Raw genomic sequence first — 15796 nt, forward strand, 5'->3', positions numbered from 1 at the left:
AAATCAATGAGTTGCGTAAAACCACACTTCCACTTCTCGAGTGTGAGACCAGAATCAAAGATGACCTGAATACATTTAAAAGGGAAATGGAGGAAACTCTAGACACTGCTACAAAATTATTTGCAGATGATATACGTGATTTAGGAAAAGAACTGGATGATATACATAACACCGCACTTCCCCTTCTCGAACAAAAGTGGCAGGAAATAATGAAAAATGATTTGAATACTCTAAAAAAGGATACGGAGAACAATATAAATATGTTGAACAAACTAATCCAAAATGATTTGAATACACTGAAGAAGGATACGGAGAACAATCTAAAATCTGCTCTTGAGCAAAAGGTACAAAAAATAATCAAAGATGGTCTGAATACACTAAAAAATGATACGGACAACAGTATAAATATGTTGAAAAAAAAAAATAATCCAAGATGATTTGAATACGAAAAAGGATATAGAGGATTCTCTTGAGCAAAAGTTACAAAAAATAATCAAAGATGGTCAGAATACACTAAAAAATGATGCGAAGAACAGTATAAATATGTTGAAAAAAATAATCCAAGATGATTTGAATACACTGAAAAAGGATATGGAGAACAATCTAAAATCGGCTGCAGAAACAGTTGCAAAGCATACGATGTACGATATAAAGCTGGAACAGAGGATAAAACAAGTGGAACAATCATTAAAAAGCATAGTAGATAGCGTTCATTCATGGGATATAGACAAACGTCTTAAGGTAGTGGAAGGTGTGATGAAAAAATAATGTCTAAAGAAAAGAAAGAGGTGGTGAACGAATTGCATAAACCAGCACGAAAAAACTATCCTCGTCGTCGAACAATAATCAAAGGAATCGATGACTTGTGGCAAATGGATTTGGCTGAAATGCGTCCTTATGCACATCAAAATAAAAATTACAAACTAATACTAGTTGTAATTGATTGTTTTTCAAAATTTGTGTGGACACGTCCTCTAAAAACGAAGACTGGTGAGGAAATTACTCGGGCATTTTCGGATATTCTCGCTCATACTCGACGAGTCCCAAAAAACTTACAATCTGATCAGGGAACCGAATTTTACAACAGAAAATTTCAAAATTTAATGAAAAAACATGAAATTAATCATTACAGCACCTACACGATCAAAAAAGCTGCTATTTGCGAAAGAGTTATTAGAACGTTGAAAGCAAAGTTGTACAAGTATTTCAGTTTACATGGATCGTACAAATGGTTAGATGCTCTACCCATAATCACCGAGGAATACAACAACACAAAACACAGTAAAACAGGATACAAACCGTCTAAGGTTAACAAATCCAACGAAAAAGCCATTTTAAACAAAAGTTATACTCATTTAAAGATTGCCGGTCCACGAAAGTTTAAAGTTGGCGACATTGTAAGTGTATCAAAGGCAAAACATTTCTTCGAAAAGGCATACACGCCCAATTGGACTACTGAATTATTTAAAATTGTACAAGTTAAGATAACAAATCCTATAACGTATTTGCTCGAAGACATGCAAGGTGCGCCGATTAGTGGCGGTTTTTACGAAGAAGAATTGCAGAAAACATCAAGCCCTGACATATACCTGGTCGAAAAAGTACTCAGACGAAAAGGCAATAAGATGTATGTGAAATGGTTAGGAATGGATAGCAAACACAACAGCTGGATAAATAAATCGAATATAGTTTGAGGATCTATATTTCGATTCGCCGCGTAGACATACACTTTTCTAAAAAAGGCTTACAATTAACCACAAGGAGTGGGAAATGACAAAAGTATAAATTTAAGACAAACTACGATGTTCAGTTTACACCCATTTCGTCAACGGTATTCGAAACAAGAAGATGATGATGAGCTCTCAAGATAGTGGTTATGACAGTCAGCCTGTTAATTTCGATGATGATAGCAGTGAATTTAGTATAGAATTTGACTACGATGAAGATGGTCAACCACCTAGTCCTGGCGCCGAATTAGATCGAGTATTGGCAAAATTTGAAGCAGCAGCCACAAATGAAGTATATTGTTTATTGGAAACTACGTATCCAATGAGCTCTATCCATATAAAAATTGGTCTATCTCCAGCTCGAGATTTTTCACCATCCATCATTCTGTGTAAACATGGTAATTTTAACAGAATCAGTTTAAGCACATTCGAGTGGGAAGCCATAATTGAGTGGTTTAAAGAAAAAATGAGTGATTTTTTCCAAGCAGATCTACCGACTTATGCGGATGAGTATGATCCCATCGAATTTATGTGTGGTGATTTTTGCAAACTAAGACAATTGGTGATGGAAAATGTAAAGTTGCTGACAATCGAGAAATTTGGGGTCGCATTTTATTTGTGGGAAGATGACGTCAACCAAATTATAGAAGCAGACCAGAGCATGATGTCGCATAGAGTGGTGCTGTTAAAGAGTTTACAATTTCACGAATACTATATAAACATTTCAACTTTCATCAAGAACAATTTTGATGCTATAGACTCTTTACATGGACCAGTTGAAGCCTTCGCAGCATATTGCAATATTTGTCCAAACACTTTGTTAAGTTTAGCTTTAAAGGAATTTGTATATTATTATAAAATTAAAGTTGTAAATGATTTAACTGAATAAATAATATTAATATAAATATGTTGTCTTTTATTTGTAATCTAACATAAATAAATAAATAAAACCAAAAAATGTAAGATTACACAAATTTATTATTAAAACTTACATTATAAAATTAATACTATTTTTTATATTTACAAAACTACAATTTACAAAAACTTTGCGATAAGTGATCTTTTCTCTTTTTGTTCTTATGAGTAGCCATATACTAAAAGAAGATAATTATTTATGCAAAGAGCATGTACATTGAACGGTCCAGGTAGTATCAAACAAGACATGATCAAATGAATTTTGACACCAATTATCTGCTACATCATACAAATATTTTATGGCATATTCATGATGTTCATCCCAACTAACAACCTGTTTATAGCCATAGCATTTATTTTTTAATTTCAGTACGTTTCGGAAACGTTCATAACAACCAAAACAAAAGTTTAAAGCAATATCATCTGCTACAAATGCAGAATAACGGACACAATACATATTAAATTCTCTTTCTTTATAATGTGATCCACAAAGATGAATTCTTTCTGCTTCACTTTCATGTTTTCTTTGTTCAAAATTCATTTGATCGCATATTTGTATTAGATGCAAATAATCAGATTCATATAATTTTCGAAAGCGATAAATACTATAATTATTACAAATTTCTAAAGTAAGACTCCACGGTAGAGGAGATATTTCAACAAAGTCAGTTATGTCCAAAATATTTTCACAAATAGTTTTTATAGATTGTGTGCGTAGTGTTGGTACCATCCTGCTGTTTTTTTTTTCTGCAACAACAAATACATGTTATTAAATGTTATTAAATGTTATTAAATGATTTTGGTATTAAGTACCTCTTATCGTCATAAGGACTTAGAGCCGTTTTGGATTGCTCGACGCTGAATACTGAGTGTTGGTACGACCGAATACATCTTTGGCTCGCGGTTTGAAGTTTGAATTCTTTAAGACATTTTTCATAGTCTTCGTACGTAATTTTATTTCGAACGACGTTATATTTCACTCCTTTTGCTTTTTTCGTTATTCCCAAATTTCCTATGTCACATTCAATTCTCTCTTTGTCTAGTTGTTTTCTTTCTAGACGCTGTCTCTCTTTTTCCCTCTCCTCGTCAGTTATTTGCAGTTTAAATGTGTACATTTTTGATCGTAGTCCAATAAAATGTGTAATTATTTTCCCATTTGCCTCATCCTTCATTAATCCGGGGATTTTTTTATTTAACCTTTCTATTTCGTATGGGTTGTTTTCGGCATAGTCTGAGGTATCGAATTTACTTGGATGCGCCTTTAAAACCTCTCTATATGCATCTGAACATTGCAATTCATAAATAAAGCTATCTGTATCCATGTACAGCAATGAACAGTTTTTCTCTCCCATCGTTGGAAGCATAAAGTTGTAGTGAAAATCATACATACATAATTTGGATATATCGAGGATTGCTGCGCCTATATACAGGGGTTTATTAAAACATACCTCTGCTTTCTTTAGTTCAATGGCAACCAAATTTTCGCTAAAGATTGTACAACTATGAAACCGACTACTTGCAATCAGATTTCTGGCTCCGTACCTTCCATGCCATTTTTTACATAATTTTACAATACGATGACGTCTTATGTTCTCCATGGTCTTGCCGAACACAGCATTATTCATCAATTTGAACAAATTTTTCTCAAAACTGTTGGTGGCTGCCGCCCGTAAATTTGTATTTAACTCGATATACGGTCGCAGCCACGCAGATTGATTAAATTTTAAAACTTTATGTATCTTTGTTAAAATTAACCCGTTGGCTAATGCCTGTTTAAGATTTCTATAATGCATAATATATTTTGTTTTGGGATATAAGGTTGGTATTAACTTTGGTAATTTTGAACCGGGCGGAATGCGGTGTTCGGCAGCAAATGGAAAATCTTTATGTTTGTCGTGTAATTCGCGTGGATACTCCAAGTCAACTTGGAAAAAATAGCCCTCCTTTGCATCATCCTGTATTGACATAATATCTATATGGCCTTCGGGAAGATTACCAACACCAAATTTGGTTACGTCTTCGATCCACTTGAATCCTCCTATTGGCAAAGCTTCACTCATGGCCCAGCCATACAGATTGTTTACATCTAAATAGAGGATGTACTTAGAGGGCCGTGTGGGATCATACGACGAAATGTATTTGTTGTTGGCCTCCGAATATCTGTTGCTACAAACAGATATCCCACCTCTTATGGCTTTTTCCATAAACAAGATCATATCCACATCTTTTAGCAATTCTAATTTACATTGTGTGTATCTCAACATACAATCCCAAGTGTATCCTGGCATAGTATAATACCATGCTGGATCTAATTTATATGTGTCTCGACATTTTTGTCGAAACTGCTCAAACACATCAGCCAACAGCAGAATATCTGTTTTTAAATACAAATCGCTGTATTCCCCCAAATTTTTACAATTAAATTTCTGCCAAACATTTTGGGCATGAGCATACTTCTCTTCACTAATGTATTCATTATTTAACTTATTATAAAAATGGTTAATTGTGGGTAAAGAAGTTTCATCCAATTTTTCCAAACTATCAATATAATCGTAACAAAATACTCCTTTACAAGTTAACAAATTAAATGTATCATTATCTACTTGACTAAATTCTCGTTTTAAAATCTTCTTTTCTGATATATCTAAAAGAGATGCCAATTCATCGAGTGAAGCTCCCATAAATCTAAGTGAATCAATAAATCGTAATTTAATTTGATGTTCGTCAGATTGTAATGTAAATGAAATATATTTTTCTTTATTAATGGGAAGTAAGCTCAAGTGCCCATGCTTGCAAAGATCTATAATCATAAAATGCGAGTCGTAGCCACTAAAATTATGAAATACGATTGGGACGACAAACAATTTTTTAAAGTTCAAATTACATGCTTGGTGCGCAAATCCCCGTACTTGTCCCGTAAAATGATCGTGATCTACAACAATTGTATCTGTAGCCAAAAAGCGTTTGCCACAAATATGGCAAACAGTTGCCATATTTGTGTTGGGCTTTTCGACCATAGGTACAATTGTCTTTATTTTGGAATTTACAAATGTGGAAATTTCGGCCATTTCTTTTGCGAACCACTCCATGCAATTTTCACCTCTATAGCTATTAAAATAAGATAAACTATCATCGTAAGCACATTTCAAATAATAACCTGCACTAAAAGGTACATGTTTCTGATATTTTGCTGTTTTACTCACTGTGACATTGGAATCTGTAAAATTATGTAATTGACATTCAAAATCGGCATAAACTATAAACGGAGTTGTTTGTTTGTATGTAAAATTGCGAAAAGCCACATGATCATATTTAGGAACAGTCATTCTGCATTTATTCACATCTGAACACATTTCTTCGTGCTCTGCTAGTTTGCTTTCACTGCTAAAATAGTTCAAACATCTATCACATATATATTTTTTACGTGTGTCTTTGTTTAATTGCGATTTTACTAATTTTCCTAAATCTTTAATCCAACAATAATGAAGGCGTATTTCAGTCTGATCGTCATCTTCTGGAAGAACATCGTAATCGTTTAATTTTGGAAAATATTTATCTTGTACTAGCAGCAAATTAACATGCTTTTTCATCTTTTGCGGTGTCAGTCTGGCAGGTATTACTTCGTAAAATTGTTTGTCCTTAACTACATTTAATTCTAAGACAAAAACATTAACTGATATGGCGTTTAATTTTTCGAATTTTGAAATTTGGTTTAATGGCATTGGGCTTTCTAATTTATCCGTTTGCAAAACAGTAGAATAATGTGGATATTTCGAAACTCTTCCAGCATGTTTGTTAACAGGATACAGAGCGCTAACTATTGACCAATAAAAGCAGGCCTGATCGAAATTATGCACATTAATGCACGCTCGTTTTTTCTGAATCTCTATTGGCAAGTCAATGAACGATGAACCGTTTCCTATTTCTACTTTATTAATATTAACTTCTAATGAGATTACTTTAGACAGAGCAGCACCCGAATCTTTTTCTGCAAATTCAGACAGCTTTGTAAAAATTTTATCCTTAACATTTTCACTAAACCAAAGATGTAAATCGGTCGATGTGTCTATAATAGCATTTTTAGTGTTAAAATATTTTAAATCTAAACTTTCAGTATCACTCGATTTTTTAATGAATTCGCCGCAAAATGTAGTATTGACTTTAAGAATTCTATTTGTTTTTAAAATAATTTTAATTTTTCTACTAAAAATAATATAACAATCATTTAGGAACTGTGTTAAGTCCTTATGCACTAAATTAACTATAACTCCAGTTTTAATTCGACTAGCAAAACACGAAATAACATTTTCCCATTTAACTCTATTGCGTAATTTTGAATTAAGCCCCAACCCAACGTACTTATTATTGAAATTTAAAATAATTTGCCTAAAATGCTTAAAATGTCCTATGTAAGTTTGCAATTTTCTAACTGTTCCTACGGATAGTCTATTGTTTTTAATTACTTTACTACATCTAAAAATTTGACTATTTAACCGTCTTGTCCAAACTTTACGATCTCTTTCAGTGAATTTATCGAAAATTATTTTACTAAGCTTTTTAATAATGTGCATCAAATCATCAGACTGTTTAATCACTTGTTTTATATGCATGGCTACTCACACAAACAAACAATAAGAAAAAATCACTTACCTTATTCAACTATCTTAAAGGATGCTAGGAGTCTGCTTTTTCCAATATCAACTTCCCCTTCGTATATCAGCGAATAGTTTCCACTGTTGAGGTCCGTTATTGCTGCTTGGTAGGCTTTAGTTACCCGCTGTGGTAAGAAAACAACTTCAGCGCCCAAATCCAGCAGAACTGTATCCCCAAATTGTGTTGTTACCACCTTTGCACTGTGAATGGTAAATTTTTCTCCAATTTGCAGATCTTTAAGTTTTTTTATTGGCTTACGTTCTGCAACCAAGGATGAATTATTTAGTTTTGATAGATCCATCTACAACAACAATAGAACAAACTATAGTTTTTCCGCTTAACGTGAATGGAGAGATGCATTACATACTCGACAATAGAGAAGAACCATATACTACAAGAAATCGAAATACGAACAGCGGAGAATACTTCTTATAAAAAATAGCAGACGTGAAATGTTTTACAACACCCAAATAGATAAAATGGACATAATAAATACTGCATGAAATACGAACAGAGAGATGTACAATTCTCATAAAATACAATGATAAAAAAGGACATAATAAATACATAGAAATATACAAAAGACAAACACCGCTTACCTTTATCAAATATCTGTAAGTCACTGCACATCGTATTGACTACTGCGAACTTGTTGTTGTTGTATGTTTGCGATGCGAACTGTGACACCGTATGCGCTCCTCGGTCTTTTAAAGAACAGAGCAGCATATCGCCCCACGCGAGCCCAAGTTGCGTCAACCTAATGCGCCTACGGTACCATCAACTGATTCGTTTCATTGATAAGCAACACCTTGTGTTCTAGAAATGCTCATATTTATATATTTATTTTTATTTCTTTAACTAATTTTTATGGTATACAATAAATACATATTGCGGTAAGCGAATCGTTGTTATCAATTTAGAATTTTGTTAATGTGGTTGCTGTTATCATCATACATTTTACAAAATGTAGCAACTGCGGTTTTCTTTCCGGTGTACTTGTTTTTCCAATGATTAAAATAAAATTTGTTATCACACTTGTTTACGTGTTTTGAATTATTTGAATTATGCGGTACCGCGTTATCACGAGGCTTCATCCTGTTTGCTAACAAATGCACTGTTTTAACATATTATTATATTTTAAATATTTTAGTATATAATTCTGTTTTTGTGAATTTTGTATAAATAACTATAGTACCAATTTTTGGATATTAGTATAAATCAAGATGCTGGTCTGTTTACATGTCTTATTGTTGCTCTATGTATCTGTGTGTGCACAGAATAGCACTCTGGAGTATGCTAGTTCTTTTCTTAAACGTTTCGGATATTTAAATACATCAAATAATGCTCTTTCTAGTATAGATATGGCCCTAGTTGCCTTTCAGGAAAAATACAATCTTCCTGTGACTGGAACATTAAATAATGATACTATAAATATGATGATGAATAAGCCTCGATGTTCTGTTGGCGAAAATAACTATGCCATTCGTTCGAAGTGGAATAAAACGACTTTACGCTGGTATTTCCCTCAGGCTATTAGTAATCCCGATTATATAAATCTTGCTGCAGAAGCTTTCGCTAGATGGGAGACAATATCTAATTTAAAGTTTAAACAAGTAATAATACCTTCTCCGAGGCCTGATATTACTATAACTGTGGTACCAGATACTCATAATTTTCGAGCAAGTTGTCAAGGAACCTCTAAATGTTCATTTAATTTCGATGGTCCTGGAAAAGTATTGGCTCAAGCATACTTTCCGTCGAATGTCGCGTGACATTTCACGTTCTGCGTCGAATGTCACGTCCTGCGTCGAATGTCACGTTCTACGTCGAATGTCACGTTCTGCGTTGAATGTCACATAGCTGTCACGTTCTACGTCGAATGTCACGTGACATTTCACGTTCTGCGTCGAATGTCACGTCCTGCGTCGAATGTCACGTGACATTTCATGTTCTGCGTCGAATGTCACGTCCTGCGTTGAATGTCACATAACTGTCACGTTCTACGTCGAATGTCACGTCCTGCGTCGAATGTCACGTGGCATTTCACGTTCTACGTCAAATGTCACGTCCTGTCTCGAATGTCACGTTCTATGTCGGATGTCACGTTCTATTAGGCACTGTATGGACAAGAAGAAGAAGAAGAAGAAGAATAATGTTCATACTGATCGTTGACATGGCTTCTGTGTGTCACCTACGCTTTCATTTGACACCTCATACGTCAAAATCATGCCAATAGCAACAAAGATACATTCTAGCGCCCATTTGGCAATGCTGCCATCTTTGTTTTTTGTGTCCCCGTCTCCTCCCCGTTCCAACGAGCCCTCGTACGTCACGATCGGGCCAATAGAAACAAAGATATGACGTAATGACCTTTTGGCATGCTCCGATGCGCACGGCACATACTGCGTTCAACCCCATTTTTCATCCCCTTTCCAACGAGCCCTCGTACGTCATCCTACGTTAAGCCGTTTGGAACTTACGACCGGGGGTTGCGATTTTGGGGGTTGCAATTTAGGGGATGGGCCCAGACACAGGTAGCCTATCTACTATCGTCTACATGAAAATCCTAGTATCTACTGGTATCTGTTGATCATTTGTGTAAATGTAATACAGTGTAGGTGCCATTACGCTACCCCAAGCGAGACCGTTTGTCTGCGTTCTCCATATTACCATTGAATGATACGAATAATCTTCTGTTCTGTAGATATACGCGGATAAAACGATGTTTACAGTTTGTCATACAGTTTTTGGAGAAATGTCCTCTAATTTAATGTGTCGTAGGCGGCATTTAGATTGACAAATACCACCCCTGATACCTGATATCTTTCGTACCCGTTGTTGCTTTTTGCAACAACGGGTACGTTATTACGTACGTTATAAGTATTACGAATAAAAATAAATAAGCAAGAAGAATATAAGTGAACCATATTTAAAATAAGTGAAGAAAAAAGAATATTATATATACATATACTTCTAAATTAAAAATAAAATACTCATATCCCCGACAACGAAAGATACTATTTAGCTTGTACAAGCGAGAAAGTATTTTTTAAAAACATAAGACCGAACATATTATATGTTATAATTGTAATAGATATGTTGGCTAGAATCAAATTACCATAAAGTCACCGAAATATTGTATCTGAGTAATTACTAACTACTGATTGCTACGTTACGTTATACGATACATTTATAGTTAAAAGCGCAATTAGGTGTTATGCCTCCTTATTATTTTAGTATCTGTTATAAGTGTATCCATGTATAATATATGTGTATCTAAAGTATTATAGTAAGATATTGAATTGCCTACATTTAAAAATCGAAATATTGAAATTAGACAGTAAAAAATTATAATTTTAAGATTGATTTATAAATTATTATAATTTAAATTTTACTACTTTATGAAACAAATATTGTACATCATAAAACGTAGCAATCGAAACATCGGAACGTATATTTATATCATAAATTTTTCAGTGTCAATGCATTAAAAAAAATACTAATAAATAAAAATGGACACTTGCCTTTTCCAAGCTTATAACAGACACTAACTTAAGTTTAAAAATAATTAAAGCAAGTAATATAAATTACCACCATGAAATATTTAACTACATTAACCAAGTATTTGTGAACTTTCGGGATGACTAAATTGATTGATATTTAAATAAATTTCAAGTTCCAAAACGTACCTACTGTAAAATTTAAAAATCTACGACTAATCAAATTATTGGCAACATGGGAGGAGTTTAATTGTGTACGCGAAAAAATATATACGGACCCCAAAAGTGTTTTAACCTATTACGGAGTCCATTCAATCCTACGTGTTGGTCGGAGTCTACATAAAGCGCTACCCAGATAATAATATACACGGTGTATATTCTCCTGGAGTTAGTATAATACCGTTTTAGTACGGGGCTCACATTAACCGCTAGATCCATATATATATATATATATATATATATATATATATATATATATATATAATAAGTACCCTTGTATCATGAATGTATATCGCTTAGTTCACGTGTATATATTATAGGGGTCGTTCAGATCTTGTTCCGTGTATATTGGAACCATACGTACATCGGTTTAAGTAAGCTCTGATAGTTTGGCAACTATGGGATTAAGCCGTTTATTTCCAGCGTATATTCTAAACGGTTCATATAGACTCCTTACTTTTGTTATCATTCATACGCATTACAGTATGTAACAGATATGTGTACTACCAAATACCTGTTTTTGGTAGGAACGTGCTTTTCTAAAAATAGATTTATAGATACAAAAGGATTTCATTACCAAGTTGGATGTGTTTTTTCATATGCGAAAATTTCCTAATGTATTTTGTTAACGTGAGTATGTCTTTATACGTTTTATTTAAGAATCCGGTTAATAAGAACTTCTTTTATTTCATTCATTGTTTCATGATAACTTATATACAGCTTTTTTATTATTTTATTTCTTCTATTTTATTATTTTATATTTTTCTGGATTCTACTTCTTATTATTCTATATTTTAATTCTGGATAAAAGGTTATCTCAAAATAAATATTTAAGTGCTAAAATACGAATAGATATTTTTTTGTTAAAATGGGTAGTAGTGCACAAAAAAGGGAAGAATGATTAATTTTTCTAACATGAATTATACCACTTCACCAATATTACATATTTCTGAATGTTTTATCTCGTATTTAGGGGTAATATTTAATCAATATAAGTGGAGTTAGTGTCAAATTTGCAATGATCTTTATAAGTAATAGCTTACTGACTGTACTTTACGTGTTCAGTTCACATAAATAAACCTTGTCCCTTCAAAAAGAGCGATTTGAACGGTAAAGTTAACTAAGAAAGTGTGATAAGTCTTGTACCACCCCACATGCACACAAGTTAACTGGTGTTTGAAGGCAAGAGTCTTCCTGGCAGATTTAAGGAAGATAACTACCATAAGGAAGTTCCGTTCGAGGGATCAGATGGCGAGGAGCAGCTTATTTTTGTTTGTATATCTTGCAGATGTGTTGATATAGCCAGTTTTTCCTTGATTCTAGTCATAAAATGTGCTGGTATTCGTGGAGTGGATGTCACGAATCTGGACTTTGTTTTTTTTTGCTCTCTAGCTACTTATCTTCGGATATTAGGTGGATTGATAGCTACGATATTGTAGAGCTTATGTATGGATGTGAGTCTTAATATTCCCTGAATTTGGCTGACTAATTTATAACTAAATATTTTATAAGTTATTTAAATAACTATTTATAAGCGGCATTTAGATTAACAAATACCACTCCTCATACCTGATATTTTTCGTACTTCTCTTCGCTGTGTTGGGCAAGATTTAGTATTTGTGACATATATGATCTAACCTGTCATATATAGCCACTTTTGTCTTTTAATTTAAGTTTTTCTTCTATTATCGGTTTATATTAAGGATCATGCACAGAAGTATTCTGTATAGCTGACAAAATAAATAGATATATTGGCCGATTGCTTTTGTGGTCGTTGGAGTTTTTGCCAGGTTTAAGCAAGGCAACAACTTTGTCTTTGCTTTGCTTGTCTAAAGACCTTGGATATTAGCCATTGTTGTATTTTTAGTTCAAATTTTATAGTTAGTTTTGTGCTCAGATCCTCAGCCAGTAGCCGTAATATTGTTCATTATATACGTGGATAGCGGATCCAAGCTCAACATCGTTGAAAGGTTCTCTCAGCTGACTGGTTTTGTTTTCTCTCATTATAAGTTTTTCTTTGCTTCTTTGCCTGCATTTAATATGTCATTTTCAGCGATTAGCTTAATACCAAATACCGTAGGATTGGTTATCTATGTGCTTCCTGCATTTTATTAAGCGCATATGTAAAGTGGAGTGTCTTTATCTCTAGATATACTCTTAATATTTTTACACATAATTAGAATAGTTGGTGGTCACAATACGCTCGATTGCGGTGGTCTTATTGTAACGATACGATCGTTAATAATCTAAAATTTTGAACGTTAGCAAACCGAATCCCTACATTAACTACTAATCTGCCGCCGTTGGAGTATGCAACCCACAATACGATCTCATATTTCATTATTATGATTATCGATATCGATGATAAGATAATCGATTCCCTCGTCAAAAGGGAAAAAGAATAATGTAATGGCCATTTTGTAACAGAACTTGAAGGAGATGAGTTGTTGAGTTTGCGGCAGGCAGTACTTGAAGGGAGTAAAAAAAGAATTTAAGTTATTTTATTGTTTTTTTGGGGGAAAGGTGAAGAATATTTTTATTGTTGTTTAAGACGTATTTAGTTTTGTGCATTAAGAAGTTACGTTGATTTATGGAAAATAAAACTCCCAAATAAGTTCTGGTAAGTTATCACACATCTTCCATTTAAATTTGCCAGTTCCCAATCATCTAAATCTTCTCAGCTTACTACAAATATCCAAATATCATTCCTATTTTTTTTATATATATATATAGATACAAATTATAATATATTCCAGTGCAGTAACACTATATTTTTGAGCCAAGGTCACCTAATGGCAAATATATTCTAGTTTTTGTTACTAGAACAAAAACTATAGATATTAAATACAAGAACACAGAATAAAAAAAGTTTTCTTTTCTTATAGCCTGCCGGCTCCAACTTCCAAGTTTGGAATTTCATTTTATTTGGAAAGAAGTTTTAATTTGGGGAAGAATCACATTTTATTTGGGACAGAAGATTTTTTTTGATTTTGGGAAGAAGTACATTTTTATTTATGAAAAGGAGATTATTTGATTTGGGAGAGAGAACTACAACACTTGGTTGGTCTGCCAGTCCTCCAAGGCTGATACACGGAGCATAGGCTGATCCATCTTAGAGCCATCCACTACCTGGACACTGGACAGCAGATTAAGTAACTCCCTTTCCAACAAAAGAGTTACTAAGAACCATTATATTTTATTAACTTTATAATTTAAATTTCAATTTTTTTTTATAATATATACTTGGTAACTTAGGCCTTCAGTCTAAGTGGGTTACAAACAGGTTTGTGCACAATCCCTGGGTAGTACCCTCAACTTGTTGAATCTTTTTACTTGTTTAAATTTATCATTCTCTATTTACTTTGTATTTATTTCGTTATTAATATTTTACATAACCCTTATGATAAGTGGTCAGGATACATTATCCCATTTTATGGTTACTAGTACGTACCTTTATTTTGTTAAATTGATGTATGTATTGTTCTAGTGTCTTAACTGACTATTCTCATATTTTAAACTGCCTTTCTTTTGTAACTTATAAGTACTTAATTGTTTTATAATATTTTAATTATTATTTACTCCAAGTGAGTTATCCAACCAATAATCCCAGACCATTTTACCTCATTGCCAGAGGACAGTGTAAATCAATTGTTGTATATAATTATTATATTTTGGGTCATTTTTTTTTAGGTAACTGTTTTTTTTTGTAAATATATTTTGGGGATATATTTTAATAATTGGTTAGGGTATATAAGTATAGGGTTGGGATAGTACATAAGATTTGAATATAGTGTATAAAGCATTTCTGATTTTTATTTGTTTCCTATCATTTATTTTTCAGTTAGTATATAATTACATATATCCCAAATTGGAGTGATATTCAAAATTCACCCTGGCGCCCATCTCAAGATCATCTTAGGATTGATCTAACTATCTTAGGTTACTACAGGCAAGCAAACGTGCCAACCTCCTCTCTGAGCACTACTCTCATTCTTTAGAGCTAAGCCTCTTCTATTGTAGTACTTCAAGTAAATTTTATATTTTCTTTTGTATTGGTTACATTCCCTGTTATTTAATCTTATTAAAATAATAATTGATTAATTTTAAATTTTATTTAACCATAAATCTTACTTAATTTCTAATATTGGCTTCACCATCTCAGGCTTTTCCTTTTAATGTGTCACAATTAGCTAGCTTTATCCTTTTTTTCATCGGTAACATTATTAGTACTTCAATTTTCGTGAACGCTTCTACTTTAAACTTCATAAAAAATGACTAATCTTTCACTTTTCTGTTACTGTTATTTTAAGACGATATTTCGAGTCAGATTTGTATAGTAATAACTATAGTCAATATATAGTATCTATAAGTAAATGAGTTTGTGGTATCGGTTACAACTCATATATATTGATAATGAGGAAATAAACAGGTTAAAATAGGTGTAGAAAATTTTACCTACATATATCGGCACCATTGTTCAGGAGATGGGTTTATCCCAGAGATCAAAGGTTACATACTTTTACAGGCGTATTGTTACGTAAAAATATGAGTCATAGTTTTAACCTGTAAACATGTTTTTATTCACATGTTTATGTTTTAGATTTTACGAGAGGCTTCTATTTACCTGAAGGGACCTTCCAGAAAAACGGTCGAACCGATGTGAAAATACCCGTTTGCCTTACCGTTATAATTTCGCCGCTAGTCGAGAAGGCTGCCGATGGTTCTAGCTAATGGCACTGGCATATATTAACAGGAGATTTTATTTGGAAGGGACAGTTAATT

The 15796-nt window shown here is 33.1% G+C and overlaps 2 protein-coding genes across 2 annotated transcripts; one reads left to right on the plus strand and one right to left on the minus strand.

Moving 5' to 3' along the window:
- Positions 1-3341: 3341 nt before the first annotated feature.
- On the minus strand, positions 3342-8021 carry LOC140435894 (uncharacterized). Its single transcript, XM_072524607.1, has 4 exons — positions 7895-8021; positions 5846-6630; positions 4091-4984; positions 3342-3389 (listed from the first exon to the last, which is right to left on the minus strand). The coding sequence occupies exons 1-4, from the start codon at positions 8019-8021 to the stop codon at positions 3342-3344; spliced, it is 1854 nt and encodes a 617-aa protein (XP_072380708.1).
- Positions 8022-8656: 635 nt separating this feature from the next.
- On the plus strand, positions 8657-9067 carry LOC140435895 (matrix metalloproteinase-19-like). Its single transcript, XM_072524608.1, has one exon. The coding sequence runs from the start codon at positions 8657-8659 to the stop codon at positions 9065-9067; it is 411 nt and encodes a 136-aa protein (XP_072380709.1).
- The last annotated feature ends 6729 nt before the right edge of the window (positions 9068-15796 follow it).

Source organism: Diabrotica undecimpunctata, chromosome 3, assembly GCF_040954645.1.
Source record: "Diabrotica undecimpunctata isolate CICGRU chromosome 3, icDiaUnde3, whole genome shotgun sequence".
Classification (NCBI taxonomy): Eukaryota; Metazoa; Arthropoda; class Insecta; order Coleoptera; family Chrysomelidae; genus Diabrotica; species Diabrotica undecimpunctata.

Excerpts from the sequence above, each read along its gene's own strand:
- LOC140435894 (XM_072524607.1), bottom strand. The coding sequence starts at position 8,021 with ATGCTGCTCTGTTCTTTAAAAGACCGAGGAGCGCATACGGTGTCACAG. Across the intron at positions 4,985-5,845 it reads TTACAGATTCCAATGTCACA|TTTCGACAAAAATGTCGAGA; the intron begins GTGAGTAAAACA and ends GTGTTTGAGCAG. Across the intron at positions 3,390-4,090 it reads TTGAACTAAAGAAAGCAGAG|AAAAAAAAAACAGCAGGATG; the intron begins GTATGTTTTAAT and ends TTGTTGTTGCAG.
- LOC140435895 (XM_072524608.1), top strand. The coding sequence starts at position 8,657 with ATGGCCCTAGTTGCCTTTCAGGAAAAATACAATCTTCCTGTGACTGGA.